This window comes from Phodopus roborovskii, unplaced genomic scaffold (genome assembly GCF_943737965.1).
Source record: "Phodopus roborovskii unplaced genomic scaffold, PHOROB, whole genome shotgun sequence".
Classification (NCBI taxonomy): domain Eukaryota; kingdom Metazoa; phylum Chordata; class Mammalia; order Rodentia; family Cricetidae; genus Phodopus; species Phodopus roborovskii.
In genome coordinates this window covers 23,631,541-23,658,669 of record NW_026126409.1, presented here as the reverse complement: position 1 = coordinate 23,658,669, position 27,129 = coordinate 23,631,541, and the positions used below count along the sequence as shown (strand labels likewise).

The 27,129-nt window shown below is 39.2% G+C and overlaps 1 protein-coding gene across 1 annotated transcript in view; it reads left to right on the top strand.

Annotated features, from left to right (window-relative positions):
• Unc5d (unc-5 netrin receptor D) overlaps positions 1-27,129 on the top strand; it is a 494,978-nt gene that overhangs the window by 456,727 nt on the left and 11,122 nt on the right. The window contains exons 13-16 of the mRNA XM_051182220.1: positions 46-273; positions 9,164-9,313; positions 17,324-17,488; positions 26,640-26,818. Of these exons, the coding sequence (XP_051038177.1) occupies positions 46-273; positions 9,164-9,313; positions 17,324-17,488; positions 26,640-26,818 (722 nt within the window). The remainder of the gene's footprint in view (positions 1-45; positions 274-9,163; positions 9,314-17,323; positions 17,489-26,639; positions 26,819-27,129) is intronic.

Below are 27,129 nucleotides of genomic sequence, written 5' to 3'. Positions count from 1 at the left end.
TGGTATTTCCAAACTGAAAGGATTTAACACATCTTTCTCTAACAGGAAGTGATGTCAGTGGAAGATGAATCCACATCCTGTTACTGCCTTTTGGATCCTTTTGCCTGCCATGTGCTACTTGATAGCTTTGGAACATATGCCCTCACAGGAGAGCCAATTACAGACTGTGCTGTAAAGCAGCTTAAAGTGGCTGTGTTTGGCTGCATGTCCTGTAACTCCTTGGATTACAACCTGAGAGTTTACTGTGTGGACAATACCCCTTGTGCATTTCAGGTCAGTCTTTTTGTTGTTGTTGTTATAATTGTGGTTTGGCTTCGTTTGTTTGTTTGTTTTGGTGGCTTGGAAATTATGACTATATAATTCCTTTTCTCTTGCTCTGATAAATTGTTATGACCAAAATGAACTTGTGGTTAAAAGCAGTTTATTTTGGCTTCTGGCTCCAAAAGGATAGAGTCTATCACAGTTGGGACAACATGCTATGGCAGCAGGAAGCTGCATGATTATAGTTTCGTCTGTACCCAAGAAGCGGAGAGGAAATAGGAAATGAGGAGAGTCTACAAACCCACAAAGCCTGCTCTCAGTAATGCATCTGTTTAGCAATCTCCACCTTGGTTCTATAACCTTTCCCAACATTGCCACCAACTGGGGAAAATTATTAAACTATATGAGCCCTATGGGGGACATTTCTCATTCAAACCACCACAGCTTCTTAAACACCAGTATTAATAGAAGTTTCTTCATTGAAAACTTGGGGAGAAAAAACCCATACCACATTGAACAAGAGCTATGCTACTGTGTGTCCTACATAGAGGAGATGAGACAATTGGCACTCAAGAAGGGGCACAGATTAAATTCATGAACACTGAAAATACTGTCTACTAAATTAGAAACCCATCTAAAAGTGCAATTGTCATTCAGAAAATAGATGTAAATGTGACACAAATGTAAGAGAAGACCTTTTGAGAACACTTTGCAAGCCCTTATGAAAGCATGGCATTTAGGAGCAAGACACAGATACCTGGTCAAGAAAGGGAATGGCATAAAACACAGAACAGGGAATTATTTGGTGTGGGAAAAGCACTGAGAAAATTGCCTGAGTCTACTGAAGGATGGAATTAGGAAACAACAATGATAAATCATACCTAACACAAGGCAGTTATATAGTATCCTGGACACAGTCTAATAATGGGCTATTAGGGCAGAGGTAATTCAATGTTCTTTTCCATTTTTGGTGTTTTTAATCATATAAGATTCTTCTTAAATTAGATACTCCTGAAGAGTGTGGTTTATTAATAGCAGCAAGGAAAATTCAGAACAGCCTGTGGAAGCTTTGCTCATATATAAATAGCATAGCTCTCCTGACCTGACAAACCTAATTCCAGATTCCTGCTATTCCAGTCCTGGGTCATTAAGTCCATTAGGCGGAACATTCTCTCAGTAACCATGTTTTAAGACACTGAGCTGGAAAACTCATGTTTACCAATAGGAGAGATGCAAGGACCTGAATCCTGAACATAAGCCAGGAGGTGACACCATGACTACCTAAATTCCCAAACCTTCTTCCCTACCTACCTTGTAAGGTACACAAGTCATTGTGAAGGTCATGCTTAATCTTAGCTCCTCATAAGGACTTTTGTTTTAATAAATGTGGAATTTTGTGTAGAGTTCCAATGAAGCATTAATACTCTTTCTATAATTGTTATTTTATGCTCTTCATTTACCTTCCCTCCCGTCTCTCAAAGGAGAATTCTTTATAAGAGAAAATACATTTGGGATTCAAAAACAAAGAATGAATAACTAACTAGAGAAGTACATGTTGGGATTACTGCACACTAAACAGTTGTTTAAATGCTCCAAGGATTCCAACTAGATGATGTTGGGCAACTCATCCACATGTTGAAGATGCAATAAAGAACTCGAGTCCCTTGTGGATATTCTACTGATGACTGCATTCATTCATTACCATCAAAGCCAGCCCTCAACCAGCATGGGCTTTTGGAACAGTAGTCTCACAGCTTATATATGCACTAGTAAGACAGACATATTCCTAGATAGTTTATCCCCAGTATTTTTCAATAATATATTTTCATTCCATTTGATGTAACCAAATTTTGCAGCAACTCAATTGTTTGCAGAGATATGCATTGTTGCAAAGGAAGTCCTAAAAATATGCTAAGCCCAGCTTCTAATTTACTATCTGTTCCTGCTGGCCGTCTGCCCTTCTTAGTGCTAGGGAAAATGCTATTCTCTCCCAGTGGAATCCAGGAATCCTTATTGCATTATTCAGAAGTATGACTATGTCAGTAAAACTTTATCTTCACTTTAGGGAAATGTTTGTCAGTATTTATACACCTGGACCTTGCTCATTAAATCTTTTTATATTAATGACCCTTTATCCCTCTAATTACCTAAGATAAAGGAAGTTTTCAAGTAATAGTTGGTAGCACTTTTTATTAGAAGTTGTTTGTGATAGCTGCCATGAGCAGCAGAGGCCACACGTCCCTTCTGTGTTTCTGAGAGATCCTCAACATGGAATGCATAACTTTTTTGAATCATGTATAGAATAAAACATAACTTTAAGTTTTTCTGAAAAGAGTCTTCTTCACTCAGAATATAGCTATCTAGTTTTGCCTTTTTTTCCCTCCTTCCTTCCCTCCCTCCCTTCCTCCCTGCTTCCTCTCTCCTTCCTTTCTTTTTCTGCTAGGTACTCATCTTGCTAAATAATGTATTCAGAATGTTATACATAGAATCATAGGTATCACTTCACTATAAATCATCTGGGTTTTATTCTTATCCCATACTAGGTTTTATATGGGATATTAATGGGTTACTAACCCATTAAAACTGTTGCATTTTAAGAAAGTTTCTATAATTCACTGTTTGAACCTCTAGAACACTTTATGGCTAATATCAGATAAAGTGGTTTGAGCAACTGTATACATTGTTAGCCTATTTTCCATCACTCTCACAGTATTCCCCCACATACACAGAAAAATCCTTGATTTGTACCCTGTTCAACACTATTCATAAGCCATGAAACTAAAAATAAAACAATGACAGTCTGGTTTTTGCTAATTACCAGTTTAGTTTCTAATTTATGTAGTAAAAGCTCTTAAATAAATATATAGAGTGCAGGGAAATATTCATATATTCATGTATTCATGATAATAGATGTTAACTGTTAACACTTTCATGATTTTCATTGCATATTTTCATTGTACATAGAACTGTGTAATACAAAGGGCATTTTCCTACAAGGCTATAGTGATACTGAACATAACCTGAGCCTACAGAATCCCCTGTTCTTCCCCATCTCACACCTCCACCTACCCCTATTAGAACTTCTCTTAGTCTATTTTCTGTAGCTATAATAAAAAAATATCCCCCCCCAAAAAGCAATTTAGAATCTACAAGTGAAACAGAATACTGTGTCTTTCTAAGACTGATTTAATTCACTTAAAATAATCTCCAGTTGGATCTGTTTTTCTACAAACAACAGCACTTTGTTCTCTACCATCAAAAAAAAATTAAATAAAACATGAAACAAAGTCCATTGTGTGTGTGTGTGTGTGTGTGTTTGTGTGTGTATATATATATATATACATATATATATATATATATATATATAATTTTGTAGTTCCTTTATAATTCAACTATTGTGAATAGTGCTACAAGAAACATTGATGAGTACATGTATCACTGAGATATGTTGACTTAGAACCCTTTGGGTAAATACCCAAAACTAGTATAGCTAGATCATGTGACAGGTCACCTGTTAGTATTTTGAGAAATCTCTATACTGATTCTGATCATGGCTGAATTAGTTTCCATTCCTATCAACAAGATGTAAGATTTCTCTTTGGCCATACATACACTTGAAGAATTTCTTGTTAATTTTCTTAATGACTATCATTCTTACTGGGTGAGATGGGATCTCAGCATGCTTTTGATTTTCATTTCTAGATGGCTAGTGAGTTTGAACATGTTTCCATGTTAACTGGCTATTTGCACTTCATCATTTTAGAGCTGTTTTTTCAGTTCTTCAGTCCATTTATTGATTGTATTGTTTGAGGTTTTTTTTTTTAACCTTGCTTTGTTTTTGTTTGTTTGTTTGTAATTTGAATGGTCTAAATATTAATCTCCTGTCAAGCATATGACTATGTAACTGCCAAAGGTTTCCTTACACTCCATAGACTATCCCTTCACCCAATGAACTCTTCCCTCCAACTGTGAAGAAGGCTTTTAATTCCATGATACCTCCTGAGTGACTGGAGTCCTATTTAGGAAATCTTTGCTTGTACCTGTGTCTTGAAGTGTTTTCTCTAATTTTCCTTGTTTACATTTCAAGTCTTAAAGTCTTTAATCCATTTGAAATTAGTATTTCATTATATTGCTTATTTAATAGCAGTGAGGGGGTGGAGTAGGCTTTACTATGTGTGTGGCGCAGTATGCATGTGATCTTCAAAGGACCTTTATGGGGGTTGGTTCTCTTCCTCCACCATGTGGCTCCTGGAGATCAGTCTTAAGTCATCAGGCTTGATTGCAAAGGCCTTTACTCACTAAGCCAACTTGCCTGACTTAGGGCTGATTTTTGCATAGGGTAATAGATAGGGATAGTTTTTCTCTTCTTCATGTGAATGAGTTTCTCAGCAACAGTGGCTGAAAGGCTGTCTTTTTTTTTTCTGATGTATATTTTTGGAATTTTTAATAGAATTTATGTTTATCAAAATTAGTATAGAATTTTTCATGGAACATTTAGGCAGATAGTGCCCATCTTAGAATTTGTTTCAACTATCACTATAATGAAATGTTTATCATAGTTAGGACACGTTTGTGACAACTGTTGTATTTATTGCATCTCAAAGAAATGATAACAAATATGTGCTCAGCTAGAGCTTGGCTTTTCACCAAGAAGGAAGGCTGATGCAAGGGCATGGTTATGTCTTTTTCTCTCATTGATATCTCACTGGGAAGTTCTGTCCCATAAAACTCTTAGATGCTAGAAGAATTTGCAAGAGGATGAGCCCCCAGACCAAATCTACCTTTCTGACAATACCTGGCTATACCTAAGCAATACAGTGAGTCATTCAAAGAGTATTCCATTTGAAGAAATTGAGTAAGAATACAAGGTTCTAATCCACTCTTAATCCTGACTGCAGGGATTCCCTGCTTCCTTCTAGTTTTTTCTGGGCTACACTGGGTGGAAACAGTAATGTCTTCAAATGACACACACACACACACACACACACACACACACACACACACACACACACATACACACACACACAAAACAACAAACAACAACAAAAAAAGTCATCTCACTGTATAAGATGTATTTTAATGTAGGCTTAGATGGTTTAAGATTTGTTCTGATAAAGATATCTACAACTCACTTCATAAAAAAAATTAGATCAACTCGGGAGTGCTGCTAACAAATAGAAAATGTCAGCTGCCTGGAGGTGAGAAAGGAGTGAACTGAGAAAGGCCAGAGGAGTTCTCTCTGCACCTTGCCTCCTCTGCAATAGTGGGAGCAGCCATTTTAGGCCTCCTTGCTGAACCTCTGCCTGCTTGGATGCATCAGTCTCAAGGCTGAGGATTCAAGATACATTTTCAAAGCAGTACATATTAAGATCTGGTTTTGTTACTAAATTTCATGACATAGTGACATACACAACATGCACATACGAGTGCACGCTCACATACACACACACACACAACTTTGACATGAGGGATGCACAGATTTAAGATATTGTATCTTCATCTCTGGATGAAAAGGAATAAAAAAGAACTCATTTTTCCCCTTCCTTACACTCGGCACTTGTATTCGGTACCTCTTGGTAGTCATTATTTATTTGGCATTAATGTGGATTTAGAACCTAATTTCAAAGGATTTCCTCCAGATGTAGTTCTTATGATTATCAATAATGCAACCTTGGGAAATATTGTTCATGTAAAGCATTTAAAGGAAACACCACAGCAACACCATGTGTATATGTGTGTATGTGTGTATAAGTTCAAACAGTTTTGTCTCATAAATATGTAAATTCAGCCTGCCTCTGTTAGTATCCCTGAAGCATACCTGAATATTGCTGGCTGTCTCATTAAATCAACATGAAGAGCTCAGCGAGCCACACTGTGCAGATTTCTCCTGGCTGCAGCTTCAAGAGCTAGAAAGTTTGCAGACTACAATGAAGAAGTTGAGGGCCTGGTAAAACCACATCGATTTTACATGCACAGAGCCAGGCCTTTCTGTTCCAGTAACAGAATCGGTTCACCAGGAGGAGAGGTTTAACAGGAGGCAAAATGAAGTGACTGTCAGGCGACATTGTCCATGTAGATGATTCAAAATACGTTCAATAGAGGCATGTGCATGACTGCTTTACACTTGGTTGCAGTGGTGTACGTTTGTAATACCATCATCACTCTATAGGCTGAGTGAGGCAGGAGAATCCTTAGTTCAAAGCCACTCTGGGCTAAATAGCAAAACCATATCAAACAACAACAAAAACTCATGACTATCCTGCTCTTAAGAATATCACATTGTACTCCATTCTGGGTCACACTTCTTTGACAAGGTCAGGATATCCTATTTTAAAGTTCTTTGTACTGGTGATTTTATTTATTTGACTCTAAAGCCAGCAATACATTTAAAAATATGTAAATATAATGATTAGTTCATGATTGGGCCTTCTCATTTAATAATTACCTTGTTTCAGAATTGATCTAATTACTTAATATTTTGCCAACCTCTAGGAAAAAAATGTTAATTACTGTTTTTTGTAAATCAGTAAGCTAAAAGATAAAACATAATTGTACTCATATTTACATTAAGGAGCCTAAAGCAAGAAATTTAAAAATATACCTCTTACTACGTGATAATTTTAAATAACTACACATATATTTTACAAGTTCTCCTCTCTGCATTGTGTGTTTGTCGAATTGTATCAAATCTGTATTGTGTTTGTTGTATATCTTTGCTGTGCAATGTTGTGCATGTATGTGTTGTATATGTGTGTGTTGTTTGTGGTGTGTATATGGTGTCTATGGTATGTGTGGTGTGTGCACATGGGTGTGGAAGAGCATTCCCTTGTGTACATACATGTGAACATGAGAACAGAAATTCAGATGTCTTCCTCTATGCCTTTCTCCAAGGGCCCTCAGTTTTCTTTTTCATATACCCCAGGACCACATATCCAGGGACAGAATTGCCCACAGAATACATATACCATAGGACCACATACCCAGGGACAACATTGTCCATATCAATCATTAATTAAGAAAATGTTCCACAGTCTTCCCTATAGGTCAATGTGATGGAGTCATTTTCTCAATTGAGGGTCCCTGTTCCCAGATAACAATAGTTTATGTCAAGTTGCTGAAAAATATAAAAAAAAGTAAATTAACCAGCCAACAACTCAAAAATAAAAGTTAGAAACATTTCCATAATTGTCAATCTATAATAAGGTTATACAGATCACATGTATAAACACATGGGATATTGAGGGAGAAGAATCATGAATTCAGGCCCGCCTGTGCAACTTAGTTACACCTTGCTTCAAAATAAAACATTTTTAAAGACAGTCTGTATTAGAATGTTTGCCAAGTATGTGAAGTTCTGGCACCTTAATTCCTAGAACCTTAAAAAGACATGTTCTTATATCTCAAGGTAAGAGACAGATAGAGTCTAAGGGGCTGCTTTAGCCTCTAATAACTGAAAAGCAAGTACTTATCCAACAACTTGCTGTTCATCTTCCAACTATAGCATCTTAAAGACTATAATGCATAAAGACTGTATAGCCAGGAACCTCTTCTATCTCTGGAAGGAATCTGTAAGTCAAGGGTTATTCTACAAATGGACCTGGGGGTAGGGGAGCTCTCATTTCTAGTCACTGAAAGCCTTACCTCTGCAGTAATTTAATATTTTTCAGAATACAGATTTATCCAACTGTTCCACTTGCCCTATCAGTGTAATTTTGGTCACAACAAATTCAGAAGCAATTAAGTGTTTGATCAGTAGAACCTGTGTGGGCTTTGTTTGTCATGAGTGTAATTATAATGATCTCCCAGTGAAACATAGAGGAGTGTTTACCTTGGAAGTTTGATTTCTCATTTCTGAAGTCAAGGTAACTTGATAAAGAACTTATTTTCCTGCCCTTTTTGTCTTAAAAACTCATGAATGCTGCTCCAAATAAACACATACTCTTGAACATTTATTTTGAGCCAAAATTGGATGTTAGATAATGCCTGTCTTAGTGAGGAAATGGAGTAGAATGGATAACACCTTGTCCCTCTGTGTTGTTAAGGTGCAGCCGTGTGTGTGCTGCTGGTCCCTGGGTAATGCCACATCCAAATGAAACCCATACACTCCTAGAAACTCAATGGTAGTACAGTTAGCTTGGGGGGCAAAGGGGAGTTTTATTTTAAGGAACCTTCCAGTTGGCTTAAAAGCAGCCAGAAGGAATACCATAAAGAAAATAAATAACACACACTGGCTCAAGTGAATAGAGGCAGAGGGAGCCCTGCTAGAGGAAATGTAAACCATTATGAAAATCAGTACAGAGGTTCAGTAAAAAAATTAAACATATACTGTTTAATCCAAGAGTAATACTCATGAAGAAATCAAAGCCAGCATGACACAGAGGTACTTTGTTCAGTGCAACACTATTCACAGCTACCAATTTAGGAATCAGTCTAGATGTTAATCAATGGCTCAATAGAATATATATATATATATATATATATATATATATATATATATATATCTCCAATGAAATGGCATTTACAAGAAAATGGCTGAAACTAAAGTGTTATCGTGTTAGTGAAATAATATACAGTCACAAGAATCATGAATTCTCATATAATTTCTAGAGTTTAAAAAAGTCAGACATAAAAAGGTAGAAAGAAATGATTCTCGCAAATTCTCTGCTCACCTCTACACATGCATACCCATACCACCCACAAAGAAAAAAATCTAAATAGGTGTACATCACATAAGCATGAAAGAATGGTGATCAGATCCCTATTTTTCAGCAGCTCTCAATCCCAAGTCTAGGGCTCTATCTGGCTATGGAAGTGTGTGGTTGTGTCAGAGGTATGCATGGTAGTGTACAAGAAGCTATCTGCTTCAATGTGTGGTTCTTCTTTTTGTTTCTTGCTCCTACAGGAAGTGGTTTCTGATGAACGGCACCAAGGCGGCCAGCTCTTAGAGGAACCGAAGCTGCTACATTTCAAAGGGAATACCTTCAGTCTTCAGATCTCTGTCCTTGACATCCCTCCATTCCTCTGGAGGATCAAACCATTCACTGCATGCCAGGTATCAGCCAAAGGGGCTCTCACAGGAATAGCTGTGCTGTATCCAGCATGCCTGGGAGAGGCTTTCCTATGTGGATTGCACCTCCAAACTCTGATAGCAAAAACAGTTTTAGTGGAACATACTGTCCTAAATTCACAGGCATCTCAAAAGTGGGGAAAAAGATCCTGCATCTCAGGTAACGTGTCACTCTTTCCTCTGTTTGAATTGCTCAGTGTAGGTTTAAGATGGAAATCTAACCATTTAAGAGTAAGTAAGGACCATGTGTTGTTTTTATTAAGATCAATCATTGTGAGACATTGTCTTAATCACAGTCAGCAGTGCAGAAGTGGAGCATCTCTGGGTAACGATTTTGAATGATAACTGTGGCTCAGAACAAAGATGTTGCCCTTCATCTGTGAAGTGTTTGCTGCTAAATGCAATGAGCAAGATGAGAAGATAGCCCTAGTCAGAAAGCAAAGGCAAGAGAAAGCCTCCCTGAAGAACTTTTATAAATACATAAAGATATTTATATGTCAGCATACATATGTCTCCTAATAAAGACTTTCTTATAAAACATTTTAACATCAGGGTGATTTAGTTATGCTTAGCATAAAAAGATATCTGAGAAGTTTGTGATCCTGACATCAAAGACTGAGAATTCCCTCACAGTTGTCATAAGCTGGTTATCTTTTCTTCAAATGACAGGACATTTCCGTAGCTCTGGAATAGTTTCTGGAAGACCCATGTTGGTCTGCAGTTTCAGACATTTTCACACCTTGAAGCATAGGGGCAAAGTCATATGAGGCTTTTAATCTTTCTTCTCTCACAGTATTAAATATATACGTACTCATAATACGCATTCATACTTCACATACACACACACACATACACACACACACACACACACACACACACACACACACTGATCACATTGACATATAGTTATTCAACATAGGAACCAACCAAATAGCAAAGGAAGGAAAACAGACATTCCAAGATATAAAAAGTTGGGCCACCAATGCATTCAACTTGTAAAATGGAGAAATCCAAAATTGGATATAAGCTTCTATTTTCCAATTTAAGTCTCATAAATCTTACTGTTTGGGAGACACTCATACCTATACAGTTTTAGTACATTTAAACATTCAGAGTAACAGGAGCATCTCTTAGGGCCCCAATTTTCCACCATTCAATTTGTCACAGTCAACAGATTTCCTGATAGAAGATTCTTGAATCAATGTGATGCTGGTGATATTCAAGCAGTATGTGTATTTGCTTTCTGAGAGGCCGTTTCCAAGTTTCTGTTCTAGGTTGAGTCCTAGAGTATTGTTTTTTTAAATTTATTTAATTTATTATTTTACATATCTATCCCAGTTCCCTCGCCCTCCCTCTTTCCATCCCTCTCTCCCTCCCTTTTACCCTCTCTGCCCCCTCACATGCACCCTGACCATCATGCCCTCCGATCCCCCTACCCCAATTCCATGTGTAGGGCAATGCCATCCAGGTGGGGTCATGTGAGATCTTTCAGGTCATTTGAAGTAGGGACTAGGAGTTCTCTCCTGTCTCTAGGTTAATTAAGGCAGTATCCCTCCATGGGGGATGTGTTCGAAAGGTCCTTTTATGCACCAGGGATACATCCTGGTTCCACTGTCTGAGGTCCCTTAGACTGTTCAGTCCTTCTGGCTGAGACCCGTATTCAAGGGGCCTGAGTCAGTCCCATGCTGGATTCCCAGCTAACAGTCTGGGGACACGTTAGCTCCTCCTTGTTCAGGTAAGCTATCTCTATGTGTTTCTGCAATCTGGTCTTGTCCTCTCCATCTGCATCTGGATTCTAGTTTGACTCAGTGTTTAGGTATGGCGTTTCCTTCTGTTTCCAACAGGTATTAGATGAGGGCTCCATGGATAAGTTAGTTGTTGATCTCACTATCCAGGAAAGGCATTTATGGTAGCCTTTCCACGACTGCTCAAGTTGTTAGTTGGCGGCAGTCTTGTAGGTCTATAGACCTTTCTTGAGGATCAGTTTTCTCTTCAAACCAATAATGGCTCCCTCTTTTATGTTCTCTCTCTCTCTCTCTCTCCTGTCTTCTGTCTTCTATTCCTACCCTGACTCAATCATCCTAGTCACACGTGTTTTCCTCTACTCCCCCTCTCTTTCTCCTACTTCTTTCTCCATTCAATGCCCCCCCCCCCACTTACCCTGTGCTCTGGGGGACTTGCCCCTTCCCCCTTCTATGAGGGACTTTATATGAATCTCTGATTCCTTGTATCCTAGTTCCTCTGGTGGTGTGAAATATAGGCTGGTGATCCTTTGCTCTAGGTCTAAAATCCATATATGAGCGGGTACATACCATGTTCCTCTTTTTTGTACGGGGTTACCTCATTCAGGATGGTTTCTTCAAGTGCCATCCACTTGCCTGCAAATTTCAAGATGCCATTTTTTTTTTCAGAGTAGTATTCCATTGTAGTTGTGCCACATCTTCATTATCCATTTTTCAGTTGAGGGGCATCTAGGTTGCTTCCAGGTTCTTGCTATTACAAATAATGCTGTTATGAACATAGTTGAGCAGATGTCTTTGTTGCATGGATGTGGATCATTTGGGTATATGCCTAAGAGGGGGAGTGCCAAGTCCTGTGGTAGACTGATTCCCATTTTCCTGAGGGACTGCCATACTGATCTCCAAAATGGCTGTACGAGTTTGCACTCCCACCAGCAGTGGAGGAGTGTTCCCCTTTCTCCACATCCTCTCCAGCATGAGTTGTCATTGGTGTTTCTAATTTTAGCCATTCTGCCATTCTGGCAGGAGTAAGATGGTATCTCACAGTTGTTTTGATTGACATTTCCCTGATAGCTAAGAATGTTGAGCACTTTCTTAAGTGTCTTTCAACCTTTTTGATTTCCTCTATTGAAGGATTTAGCTTATTTGGTCATGGTGGATGATTTCTCTGATGTATTCTTGCATTCAGTTTGCCAGTATTTTATTGAGTATTTTTGCACCGATGTTCATCAGGGATATTGGTCTGTAGTTTTCTTTCTTAGTTGTGTCTTTGTGAAGCTTGGGTACCAAGGTTATTGTGGCCTCATAAAAAGAGTTTGGCAATGAACCTTCTGTTTCTATTGTGTGGAACAATTTGAGGAGTATTGGTATTAGTTCTTCCTTAAATGTCTGGTAGAATTCTGCACTGAAGCCATCTGGCCCTGGGCTTTTTTTGGTCAGAAGGCTTTCAATGACTGCTTCTATTTCATTGTGGGTTATAGGTCTATTGATGTTGTTTATCTGTTCTTGATTTAATTTTGGTAAGTGATAGTTATCCAGAAATTTGTTCATTTTCTTGCCTTCTGTATTTGAGCCTAGTTTGAGAAGCTTCTTGAAAGGTTGAGAAACAATTTCATATCCTCTATGGCAGGAAGCTTGCCACCAAGTCTTCCTTTCCAAGTCATTTTTCTAACCGAAAAATGACTCTCCCCTCCGTTCTTCCTTTATTTCCCCAACCTTTACCCACTAATCTTTGCCCATGCCATTGCCAAGTCCCCCCAGTCATACTTGTGAGTATAGTGCTGGGCTTAATGGCATTACAGTATTTGTTCCAGACATTAGATCACAGAACTTAGGCTTGTATTTGTGGTCAGCCTGCTAGAATCTCATGTGGATCATTGTTTGTATTGACAAATTTGGCGTGGATAACAGAGAAAGCATACTCAGTAGGGCTTAGTGGTTAGGAAATAACAGGGCCTCTCTTTATCTCTCTGGTTATCTCAGAGAGATGTTGTAGAAACAGAAAATCATGCCAGTCCTGAGATGTGGTCTCTTCTACAAATACTAAATCTCCCTGTCATCTTCCAGCCCAAAGCATGGGAAACTAGAGGTTCCATTACTATCTGTTTGTCGTCTTCTAACTGCAAATTGACAGTCTAGGAATTGATACATTGCAATTGGCACACATTCCAAGATGGCATCCTGTTTTGTTCTAGGAGATGGAATTGCCAAGCCTAAGGGTGGGTTCAAAAAATATTTGCCTGGCAAGTAGTAAGAGCTTCATGACGAGTTGTTTAAAAACAGCAAGACTTAGGTCTGTGTTCTGAGATCTGAGGACATGAGGCTTGTGTTTAGAAGGATAATTTTGATTTCTAACCAGGTACTGGAGCACTACATCACACAGAATGTTATGGAACTTCTGTGTGAGAGAAAGGAGAGGCTATCAGCAGGCAGCTTGGCTTGAACAAAAGCCTCTACCCATAATGATATCATTCCCAAGTAACTCATTGTTCCATGTTTTCTGTCCAAGCTTCAAGACTACCATAATTAGGAATCACTACTGCTGTCATGCACCCCTCTCCTTGCTCTAGTTGAGAGGTATCCCTGCTCTCTACAGGTCATGGGACCCCAAGCTTCTTCATTATAATTCCCTGCTGTCTTTATTGGGTCTGGGTTGAAAAGCTGTGGTGAGTTTTATGGCAGCAATTCTTTATTTACTTAGAACCAATAAAGCATAAAGTCAGGTTGTCATGTCCCTGGGATAAAGACAGCTGTCTTTGCAGCATGCAATGAATCTTCCAGAAGTCAGTGTCTATCTCCTGCTAGGATATGATTTACATTCTCTCCATCTGCTAGGAACCTAATTATAATGGGGACCAGAATGAAAACATTTCCCGAATTCTTTAACCGCGCATAACTGTGCTACACTTTGTCCTGTGTGCAATTTCTGTGCAATTTCCCTCAGCTCAGTGAGCATTGTTGGTGATTTGTTTTTATTTTGTTTGGAAGAGAGGGTAGATTCCCCCCTTTCTTTTTGGGGGGATAAATGAAAGCAAATACAATTGCCCTGAAAATACACTAATCACAGTGCTTCCAGTTCTGTTATTTTTAAATGTTTTGTTGAGCACCATTGGCAGCTGCTATTCAAGTCAACAGTGAAGACCTATTCCTTCAGTGCTGCCTTTCTAAAAACGGATTTAAAAGTGTTTTGATTGTGTTCAGTGGCATAGAGAAACAGGAGTGGAGACAGCCTATGCTGATACTTGTGTCTCTCTACAAGGAAAGACTATCTCTGTAGAAGGTAATAATCTGCATGGTCTAGTGTTTGGGGAAAAAATACAGTAAAGGTAGCAAGTGATATCACAGGAGGCACTTTCAAGAAGTGGTCAGGACTATTGTTTAAGAAAATTGAGTATTACAAAGGATCCCAATTCATAGCAGAATGTAGATTTTTCTTGAGGTGTAGGTTTAGAACTATGCTCTGTCTAACCCTGAAACCAAGTGTTTACATTATGCTATGATGGCTGAAATTTAAGTTGTTCTAGCAAATAAAACCCACTGGTTAACCTTACAGCTCTGTGTTGTAGTTGGTTTTCCTGGAAGAGACATAAAAAGTAACTCTACAAAATCAACTGGTGAAGTTGGGAGATTTAATTTGAAAGATTATTAGAATGAGAACCTAGAGTGTAGGGGCAGGGCATAAAATGATTGAGGCCTGGGAAGGCCAAGCAGGAGGCTGGATTTGTAATGTGAGGCATTGGAATCTGCTGTGAACCATCAAGCAAAGGAATCATGGGGTGAGTGCCAAGCCCCTAGGTAAGGATCACATCAGTGTCTGTCATGACTAGAGGTGAGAGACTGTGATGCTGTGGCCTGATGGATGCCAATCAACTGACTTCCATTTGGCTCTCCTGAAAGGCTCCATACTCTGCTTGTCTGGTAGAGACTAGAGGCAGAAAGAGTGAGACTGTACTTCAGTCAACTCCAATGATGTTTAATTGTTTAGGAAAGTTTTCTAAATGACCATGAAAGAGAGATGGTAAAAATGCCTGAGGCGTAAATGCCAAGTAGCATTTGTAGAATGCCTGTACTCAGGACCATAGTGCCAAGGACTGATGATGAGATAAATGCCAGAGATGTAGTTATTAGAGCCTTGCAAAGGGAGATGACAGTTGGTCATGTGCAAGCAGATGGGATTGAGTTCAGTGGGCAAAGGGAGATGTGTAGGAGGCTGAAGCATGAAGTAAGAGTAACTGGTGAGATTGCAGAATGGGAGAATGCCCAGGAAGAGGAATTGTGAAATGCTATAAATGATGGTCATACATGAGTCCTCCTCTAATCCCTCTGTATATCTTTGGAGGGAAGTCAACTGATTTTTCTTTTGCTCAGGATTATGAACAAATACAAGAAAACAAAAGCCCTTCATACTTGTTATATTCTTAGTGATGTGGATGGTAATCTAAACACTTCATTTTTATCTTTCGTTTTCTGCAAAGCTTGGCATTTCCCCTTTAAGCATAGAGCAATCTAAAAATCTCAAATCTGATAGCCTTAATGCTTTCTCCAGAGAGTATCTGTTGCTAATAAACCTTCTCAAAGGGAGGCATAAGCAACATCTTCCATTCCTAAAATCCTTACAACAGACAGAAACACTATTTTACTAAACATCACTCTTTGGGACCAGTGAATATTCGTCGGGTTTCCTTATAGAACATAGATAGGTGAGATGCTTCTTACAGGGGTTGGTGTGCTCCACACCCAAACCTTAACCTGCAAAGCCTTAACTTGGAAGTTGTGAGGGCTTCCCCAGTAGCTGTATTGATGGAACCTTCCTCCCCTAGCCTCCTTTGGCCTAAATACACTTTCTCCCTCCTGAGGCCACATTCAATTAAGGCATAGATGTATACAACTATGGAAGGGAGACTTTGGATGCATAGGTAAGGATCTCATGATCCTTCCTACCCCATTATGAGGAGATGTAGTCAACAAGCCCAGCTGGGATGAACCTTTTTCAGAGCTCAACATCCTATGATGGCCGTTGCTTGGCTTTAAGGACAGTCACTCACAACACTATCCAAAATTTTGATCTATATCTATATAGCTTTTAGAGAAAATTGGGAAGCAAGTTATACAAATAAGCTTGAACACTAGAGCTCAGGAATAAAGTGAATAATTATAATTGTGGCCTTGGTCTTATAACACACTATAAGACTAACACCAGCCACACCTTTGAGTCACCACCTTCTAGACTTCATACATCTCTTGCTTCAGCATTGCAGAAAATTATATTTTTAGCAATAAAGGAGAAAATTAATGAGATGATAAACAGAGGAAATAAAAGTGATAATTACAGTTGTTAGAAGCTGGGCATCCGTGGTCATTGCCAAATCCTCAGCCATGTTAGACTAGGAAGGAGATACTTTTTAAATGCATAAACAACAAACAAACAAACAAACAAACAAAAAACCAAAGTAAGAACAAACTGTAAAAATTGCCTTTGTCAGCAAGGTCCAGCTACTATTTGGTAATAGGAGTAATTCTCATTCTTGTTTAGTAAAACCTACATTTGCTACAGAGTACTATCAGTCACTGAGGATGGGACAAAAATCTAAATTGTTATTATTTCTCATTTATGTTGTACTGTTTAGGCACTTACCTTATACATGACCATGCATAGATGATTAGATAGCTGTGTCTCTCTGGATGCCAAGTATTTTTGTGTCCCTCCACATTGGCAGTGTTTGTCCCTCCACAAGTCTACATGAGTGTATGGTGTGGGTAACCAGTTGGGGTCAGTCAGTTTCTCAGGATAATTCTCACTTAAATGAGAAGATCACATGTACTTCTGGCTTATGCAGAAGGATGGACTATAGGAGCCTTCTAAGGTAGGTAAATTGTAATGGGAAAAGGGCGAAATTTTAATGGTATTCATTCGTGTGTGTGTGTGTGTGTGTGTGTGTGTGTGTGTGTGTGTGTGAGAGAGAGAGAGAGAGAGAGAGAGAGAGAGAGAGAGAGAGAGAGAGAGAGAGAGATCTAAGCTCTTGCAGCATGGCTTAGGAATTCAAATGTTATCAATTGGAATTGACAGTAATTACTTCTGTGCTGCATGGCATATGCTGAAACATTAGTTCTATAATTCCACCAAAGTCACTTAGGCAATTATCTTTGCAATTATCATCATCATCATCATCGTTGTTGTGATTAAGTCTCTTCTGTTCTTGTTCCTTGAAGCAGGGCTCTGTTCTTCACTCTCTCCTCTCCTCACTCCATACTGCAGGAAGTCCCCTTCTCCCGAGTGTGGAGCAGCAACCGGCAGCCCTTGCACTGTGCCTTCTCCCTGGAGCGCTACACGCCCACCACCACCCAGCTGTCCTGCAAAATCTGCATCCGGCAGCTCAAAGGCCATGAACAGATCCTCCAAGTGCAGACATCCATCCTAGAGGTAAGTCTGGGGTGCAGTCCCTTTGAGTCTCTTCCTAAGGGACAGTAAGAATAAAGCCTGCATGTGTGTCACTGCTGTACTGTTCTTAGGAATACGAAAATATAGACACTTGACTCTCATTTCCAATGAGGAAAATCCAACTTTCTCGGACTCAGAATTGAACCAAGGCTACTGAGTTATTGTTTAACTGGTTCTTAAGGATGCCTTAGAAGACAGTTGTGTGTACTTCATCTTTGGAGCCCCTCCCCACCAAGTCCCTTTCCCACATCTAAGTCTTCTTGTTTGTGATTTGAACATATATATTTGTCAGCATATACATATGAGTACTGTATTAATCAATTTATTCTTGTCTGAAGATTTAGTACATCTGTATACCTACAATTCAATTTCAAGTCTTCTTCCTTGAAATGTGTATGACTGTAGTGCACCATCCCTTCTTGGTGTTTTCATTTGAGCTCATTGTTTATGCAAAGTGAGTATTGCTAATTCCCAAACAGTTTTTTCTGAGGACTGGATAGCTTTCCCAAGGATCATGTCTTACAATTGATAGCTGTCTTAAATGATGTGTATGTGTGCTATTTGCATTCATTATTGCCAATTAGCATTTAGTGCTAAAGCAGCTTTGACGGGGAAAATACATCCAGAAATCTGGGTAGGGTATTTTTAGAATCTCGAACAGTCCTGGAATATTTAATGCAATATATTTGAAGATAAAATATGAACAAAAGTTATTGAAAACTCTTTTTCTTAGACTATAACCTCTTTTAGTAATAGTTCATCCTGAAGTTAGAGGATGTGTTTTATTTTTGTTTCTAGTTTTTTTTAATTGATTAAACTTGCTGACAGTTGTGTACATGTATATAATGTGGTGGCTTTCTACCTTCCTAATGATGAGACTCTTTAACATAATTCCTCATGTTTTGATACCCCCAGCCAAAAAAAATTATTTCATTGCCACTTCCCAACTTGAATTTTGCTATTGTTATGAGTTGTAATGTAAATATATGATATGCAAGATATATAATATGTGGTCTTTTAGGTGGTTGTGACCCACAGGTTGAGAACCACAGATGCAATGCATGCTAGTTAATCTCATTTCTCATACTCTATTCCCTCCCACTTCTGTCATCTCCTCCCCACCAAATCCCTTCCTTATATCCATATCCTTTTGTTTGTTCATTTTGTGACCTACTGATTTTAATCAGAGCCTCGACTTTGACTACAGGTTTGGAACTGTCCATTAGAGTGTGGTGGGTTCTTTACTGGATACACACCTGAAAATAGTTACATCTTTCCAGGACCTATCAGTAACAAATAGTTTAGTGAGCAAGAGTAGGGTTCTACAGTCCTTGCTCAATCCATGATTGGCAGTTGATGGCCCTAGTCTTGTGCAGGCCTTGCACAAGCAACTGCAACTGATGTGAGATATGTTTGCAATGGCTATATCATTTCATAGCTCTTCTTTCCATCATCCAACTCTTACATTCTTTCATTTACCTCTGTGAGATCCCTGCACCTTAGAGGGAACAGTACAAATGCTCTATTTAGGGATGAGCATTCATCCCCATCACCCATCCTTACCATCTTGAGCAGTCATGAGTCGGCATTTACTACCATTCACTGCAAATAGAAGCTTTCCTGATTAAATAGCATTTGTCTATGGTTAGAAGCATCAATATTTAGAATGCAGTTTGTCACCACAACAACATAGATAAACAACAGTAATAAATTTCCCTGTGTGGCCTATCCCTCCTCAGCCATAGATTTTTAAAATGAAAACAAAAAACTAAAAATCACCTCATTTTTAAGCACACCCATTAAAAGGCAGAAGAAAGATGCATTAGATCTGCCTGGCATGTCTGTTAACAGGTCAACTAAAGGATTCTAGGTTTGAAGATGTTTTTTGTTTGTTTGTTTTTACACCTGGATCCTGGGGATCAACTGCTATTATAGGAAATTTAAAAAGGACAAAATAAGAGGGTTGGTACATCCTAATACTTTTTGTGATTGCTTGATTAAATTTGTGAAGTACATCAAAGGAACATTAGCCAAGAAATGTAACATGACTGTTTCTGGCCCAGCAGGTCCCATGGCCCTTGAGCCCCAAATAAGCACACAGATGCTATATTAATGATGAAACTTTTGATAGTAGGCTAGGGTTTCTTATTTGGCTAGGTCTGTCTTAAGTATTAACCCATTTATATTAATCTAAATATTTACACATGTTCTTGTCTTACTGGAGAGAGGGTCCAGACCTCCTACTCCTTTGTGATCTACATGATGACTTCTAAGCTTCTCCACAGAGAAAAGAGAAATTTTATGTTTGTCCCTGCTTATATCCAGTTTCTGACTAGCTATGTCAATTCCCTCCTTTCTATACAGACCTCCAGACCTCTATGGTTAGCTAGTAGCAATTTCTACCCAGTTATGTCACTTCTTGTCTGTCTGTATAGACCTTCAGAACTCTGTGGTTAGCTAGTAGCATGCTCCATTCTCTGACCCCCAGATAGGCTTTATTTGTACAAGAAAGATATCACCACAACGAAGCCCAATCGTTCCTACCTTTTGTAGATGAGCTACTTTCCAATGATTCAAAGTTTACATTGACATGGAGCTATCAAGAAGACAAACATCACAGTATATCTGGATACTGAGAAACAAGTATCAAAATAGTATCAGAAATGTTGGCTAGTTATCATTACTTCACAGCCTTCTGCCTTTAGATGCTTTACTGCTCTTTTCATGCTGTCAAGGATTGGCTTATTAATTGCTTAAAGTATTACTACAGGAATTTGACCCCGGACCAGAGCATCTTAGACACGTCTAATTTATTAGCATTTTCTGTGTTAGAAGAGGACTAATAATTTTTGAAAGCCCCTATATTTCAGGATCTATTTCATTTGTTTCACATTTGTCTCATGTAACCATCATTGCCCTGTGGATTAAATCTTACTGCACTCACAATTGAACATGATATAAACCTCAAAGAAGTCACCCTTCTTGTCTAAGGATATTGAGCTAATGAGATGCAAAAGTGAGAGACCTTACTTCAGGCTCAATATCTCTACTCACATTATTATGTTTTTTTCAGGACCCCAAAGGAGGCTCATTATGACCCATAATGCAAGTCTTCAAATTGGGAGCTCAGACACAGGTGGCAAACATTCCGACACCAGTAACTTTGTTACTAAGTGCATAAATGGAGTGATGTAACAATTGAGAAACTCCCTTGTCAAAAAAGAAAGCAGGTCTATGGAGATATCTTGGTCTTTAAAGAGCTTACTGTATAAGCTTGATGCCCAGAGATCACTCCCCAGAACCCACATAGCACACACAAAAAAAATTGTACTTTTTGTGCTTCTAATCCCAGTTCTGGGGATGCAGAGACATACAGATTTATGGAACTTACTAGCCCACCCCCTTTGTTGGTAAGCTCTAGGTCCAACTGTTTCAATAAAACATGAGGCAAATAATTCCTGAAAAGAAGCAACACTCGTTTGTCCTCTGGTCCCAACATACAGACACACAAATAGGAGTACCTGAACATATGCCAACACACAAAAGAAGAAAAGATAGCATGTGAATATTTGGGTGATGGAGTTTGTCAATGGTCTGTCGGCAGCCGTCTTTGCGGGGCTGCAATCAGAGCCAGCCAAGCAGCCCCAAGTCCGTACCTGAGTGGGGGAGTGTGGATGAGGGGAAGGCTAGTTATAGATAAGAGAGAGAGAGAGAGAGAGAGAGAGAGAGAGAGAGAGAGAGAATAAAGGTCAGGAGGGCAGATCAGTCAATACTGAAATGCTACAAGTTTATTTTTCACCACTCATATACCTTAACCAAAAAGGGGAACATAGTATCATGTGTATGGAACAGACTTTTCTTCCTCCCTTATTCAAAGGGTTCAATAATCATACCTTAGCTCTAAACTTCTTGTTCCCTAGCCTTGAGGTCAGGAGTAGCCACACCTCAGATCCAACTTCTCCTTCCTTAGCCTTGACAGCCAGGTGTAGACACACCTCTGATTCAGGTCTATTGTTATTTAGACTAAGATGGCCCAAACATCCCTCTGTAGCCACACCTTTGACCTTTAGGTCTTGTGACTTGCTGACAACTTTGAACTCTGTCCTTGTGCCAAGATGGAGTGCAACCATCTTTATGGGCACACAAATGTTCATTCTATAAATTGTCAAGAAAACAATGTATAACCTACATGTGGAACTTATCTTCTAATAACGTCACCATCGAACTATCCCTCCAGCTCTTTCCAATATCTGGGGAAAGGCACAACCTGTAATCAATAACACCAGCCATCTTTTCCTAAAATTGACTTTTCATAGTAAGTGGTTGAAGCAAAGGGCCAAATGTGGACAGCGATCAGAAGGTGATTATTGGGGAAGAGGAAAGTGACATTCTAGATATGAATGACTTTGGAATCATAGACCAGTTTTGAAGATGGGTGGCACTCTTTGGTCACCAGGCTGGAAACACTGACTTTCAGGGTTTAGGAAGTTAGCCTCCAGGGCTTATTGAGTGAATCCAGTGACAATAATATAGGACTTTTGTAGCTTTTGATAGATGTCATTTATTTTCTTAAACTTGTTCCTCCAAACCCTATGTGTTTCAGCTCAGGATTTTCATTCTTTGTCTTCCTTGAGTGGGTCCTCTTAGTGTCACGGCTTCCTGTATTGGACAGTAATCATGAGGGATATAAGCATGTGTGTTCATGGCTATGTATGTGACTTAAATATCTGAGTCAATGTAGTGATCACAGTCATTGAAGACATTGGATCTATGAGCTCAGTGGCACAGTGTTACCTCTGCCATTGCTCTTCATGTGTCTGGTCTAAATGGTTTTCCAAATAAATAGTCTTTGCAATGACCCTTAAAATAAAAGGTTTTTAGCCAAAATAATATACCTTTTCAAAATGTATGTGGCCAGAATTGTATCAGTCAGTGAATTCCTTCCTCTTAGATGTAATCCTATTGAATTACGTGATGACTACTGCCAACTGATGCTCTGTCAAATCAACACTGTCATCCATCTAAAATCTGTAGCCTGGAACACTCAAGGAACAGGAAGAACCCTCACATAATTTATACCATAATGTTTTTCCTAATATAATATTATTGAAGACAGTTTGGGATAGAAATGACTTAAATGAGAATCTTGTATGTTACAATTTTCCCTTTAAGCAATTCTCTTATCTTTCCTCCAAAAGTAGTGGGAGTTGGGGGATAATTTGTCTGCCATAAAATAGAGTACTCAGACTCTCTCAGTGATTTACAACTCCCTATGCTAACCGGGTAGCAGGCGCTTATCTCAGATGTACAGAGCATGAAAATCTACTGTTCCTCTGCATATTTAATTTAAACACTCAGAGAATGGGATGTACCTACAGCATTCTTATTACTTGGTTCAGATGTGTTTTAGGATGCATCATAAAGGTTACATGAAGTGCCACCCTGGTAAAGGGGAAATATTTAAGTTTGGAAATGTTAAGAGTGAAATGGATCCACTTATTAAAATGTAATAAATGTTAGAATGCTTATTTTTAGATTCAATGTCATATATTTTATTCACCTTCAAAGGAAAACCACTGTTTCCTGCTTCATTTTCTGCTTCAAAGTGCCTTTTCTCCTGCCAAAAGATTCTCAGGGGTTAAAGTAGCCTAACTTGTCTCAGCACAGTCTGAGATCTGGTATGATTTTTTTGGTGTTGGAGACTCTGCAGTTTGAAGACAACTGCTCAGTTGGTCACATGCTGGCTTTGAAACATGAGGACCCAATCTCAGATTCCCAGCACACACATAGTTAAAAGCAAAGTGAAATGGTGCATGGCTCTCACCCCTTCACTGAGGAGGCAGAGGCAGGAGGATCACTGGAGGTTGCTGTTCAACTGGTAGAACCATGGTGCTTTAAGTTCAGTGAAAGACCCTGTCTCAGTGAATAAGATGGAGAGAAATGGAGTGAAATACCCAAAGTCTACCCTTTCTTGTAGCCCTCATGAACACACACACACACACACACACACACACACACACACACACACACACATGCTAGCCAAGTGCTCTAACAACCAAGATATATCCCCAGCCCAAGATTCTATTTTTCTAACAACTCAAGGTAGCATAACGTTGTCCAAAATTAATTTTGTGTTTTGTAATTATTCAGACTGGTTATTTGCTATTTTCACTCTCAAGCTACTTTCCTCTCTGTTAAAAACTGTTGGGGTCAGAGACTCCTATATTTACTTGAGTAAAACCCTTTTTTTCTCCCCTCTGTTTCCCCCCTTCCTTTCAGGCTCTTCTTTCTCTCTTCCTTTCTGCTGTAGCCCTCAAGTCAGAAAAAAATATGTAAGGAAGCTATTCCCACTTGATTTGCATTTTTAGAGGCTAAAAGAAATTTTACAAACCACGATAAAAAATAATGTCTACTTGTAACCTATTTCATGCAGTAAGAAGCTGAGTTGGTTTATTTTATAACCATCCAGTATATCAGAACAGAACTGTCCACTCTGTCTAGAATAAGTACCTATCTGTCCAAAGTCTATTCAGCCTCTTCCTGCCAATCCTTCAAAGCCATCTCAAACACCTCTTCATGAAGACTCTCCTCCATATAAATTTCAAGGAATAGTGTAGTGTATCACCCTCACAGGATCTTTCATAACCCCTTTGCTCCATGTATTTCAAGTTTGTTTTGAAGCAATAAAATGGGGGCTAGCATAGTTACTAGGACATCCAGCTTGCAGTTTCAGGTATGTCACAAATTATGTGGGTGGCTTTTACAGGCTTTTATACTATCTGGAGAGTCTGCACTGCAGGAAGTCTCATTAGGAAGCTGACATGGGAGATTACATAGCATCCAGAGTTATAAGCCAGGGAGAACAGAGTCTTACTGCAGAGACATTTGAAAATTCCTGATTTAAAATCTGCTTTTGTTATTAGATCTTACCAAACACTAACACTGAAAGAATCTGTGTAAGACTGTTCTATAATGCAGCAACAGAAGTAGATAAGACTGTTCTACAATGTAGCATGTAACAGAACTGTATAAGATTATTCTATAATATAGTATGTAACAGAACTGAAACTAGTCAATAGAACTAAAATGATAACAGGAATGTGAGATACAGTGCCTTACACATGCATTTGACCATGAATCTGTTCTCTCTTCAAACATCTAAGATATGCTTTGGGGCCTTCTGGGTTTTCAACACACAAGCTATGTTGCCATGTCCAATAATAATGTAAAAAGTAAACCACATTGCCAAACATTAAATTAAACAGCTCCATCTGCCAGACTTTTTAGCTGAAAGATTTTGAAGAAACTTACCACACCCAGTCCTTACATTTCACATACACGACACTGTCTGAAGAGGGTCACAATGGCTGTGGTGCCCACGTAGAAAGACATAAAATGGTCACAAGTCATGGAGAAACCAGTATAGGACTTAGAGCAGTAACAAACCATGTGCTGGACAGGCAGATTTCTGTTGAGTTCAAGGCCAGCCTTGTCTACAGAGCTAGTTCCAGGACAGACTCCAAAGCTACACAGAGAAACCCTGTCTCGAAAAAACAAAAACGAACAACAAAAACCAACATGTGGGCTGAATGGGGTTTCAAGCCTCATTACTAGTCCCTCACCCCTGCTTGATTTACGTTTCTCTTTAACATAACAGGTTACCACCAATTTAGTGGCATAAAGAAATCATATTATTGCAAGTCAAAAGTTCAGAAATGGCATATGTGCTCTCTGCTCAGGGTCTACTAACCGAACCAAGAGTATTGGCTATGGAAACATTCTTATTGCAGTTCAGAGTCAAAGCTTGTTCAAGTTGTTACTACAACTCAGTTCCTTATCCTGTGGGACACAAGTCCCTATTCCATGTGATGGCCATAGGCCACAGGTGATTCTGATCTTATAGCTACGAATCTCCTTCATAGGCAATTCAAAGCATGGGCATTGTCCATCTACCAGAGCAGTAGGAGATGCCTCCAAATCTGGAGGTGCATCTTATTGGTAGTATATTTACCTATCTTCCTTCCACAAGGCCCTGGTTTCAATACCAAGTACAATCAAAAGAGGTTGGGGCAAGGGATGGAAGGGAGGGAGAGAGACAGAGAAACACACACACGGGGGGGGGGGGCGGTGGGAGAGGGAGGGAGGGAGAGAGAGATAAACACACACACAGAGATTGAGAGAGAGAAAAAACATCATTGTAGGAGATTTAGCCTTTTCTCCTTTTGAAGGCTTCCTAGTAGATTAGACCCACAGGAGAAAAGTAAAATAATTAATTCAAAACCATCTTATTAGGTACTTTAATTATGACAGCAGTATCTCTTTTATTTTATGGTTTATAACAATCATGGACTTCATTCCACCTGAATATTTGTGAATTCTTATTCTATTAGTCCACAGGAGCCTATGAGCCAGGACTGCAACTTAACTGATATCCATGTAACTTCATTTTGGATGTGGTGACCTAACAGTTGTGATGCACTGACATAGCAAATCCTGACTGGACAGCTGTCCACTAGAAGCAGGTGGGCAGACAGCACACAGACAAGCCTTCCAGCAAGCACACTGCACACAGCTCTCAGAAGGCTTGTCTCTGGCAGAGTCTGTCTCACTGAGGGCACTTAAATCAAAACCAGGATTTATCATAGTTCCATACAGCTTTAGGGCTAGGGAATAGAAGAAACTTTTGTAGCATTAACATACAGTCTTCCCTTACAGCTTCCCAGTCTGCTGCTTTGATAAGCCCGTTCATCTTTGGTCTCAATGACTATCAGAGGGTCATTCCTCACACTGAGCCCAAATCTATCACCAGGTAGCTTCTTCATACTAATTCTCATCTATCTCTGAGAGCCTTAAAAAATAAAATAAAACCCACATTCTGCCCTTACCAGGCTAGCAGGATACTACGACCTGGTACCCTATGATATCCCTGTGGAAGCGGCTACTGTAAATCTTTAGGGCATGGCTGATGGGCCAGTAAAAAAGATCCTTACAATTCTGAAAGCTAAGGAAACCTGTCAGTGTGTTTTATGTATGCGTTTTGAGCATGTGTGTTAACATAGATTTTTCACAAGTACAAAAATGTCAGAGGTGTTTTTCTTTGGATCTGATCATGCATCACTTACCTTGTTTATAGAGTGAACGAGAAACCATCACTTTCTTCGCACAAGAGGACAGTACTTTTCCTGCACAGACTGGCCCGAAAGCCTTCAAAATCCCCTACTCCATCAGACAGAGAATCTGTGCTACGTTTGATACCCCCAACGCCAAAGGCAAGGACTGGCAGATGTTAGCACAGAAAAACAGCATCAATAGGTAATTGGGGGCAACTTTTGAAAATGGTCTGACTTAGCTTTCCCTGAAAAACAAATTGAGCTGGGGCAGTGGCATCCACATGGGATGGGTATCTTGGTGGAGTTCTCTAGTCTAGTTTTGTATGGAGTCCAGCTATAATATCAATGTGTCAGGTGTCTACAGCTATCTCACTCTGCCTCAGGGCACATTGTCATAAAACCCTACATTGGTTCTGACCCTGTGTCCAGCTTTGCTCTTTAGGTTACTCAAACAGAAGTCTAGACTGTGCCATCCGGGTGAATGATTAGAACATAGCTGACAATGGTACATAA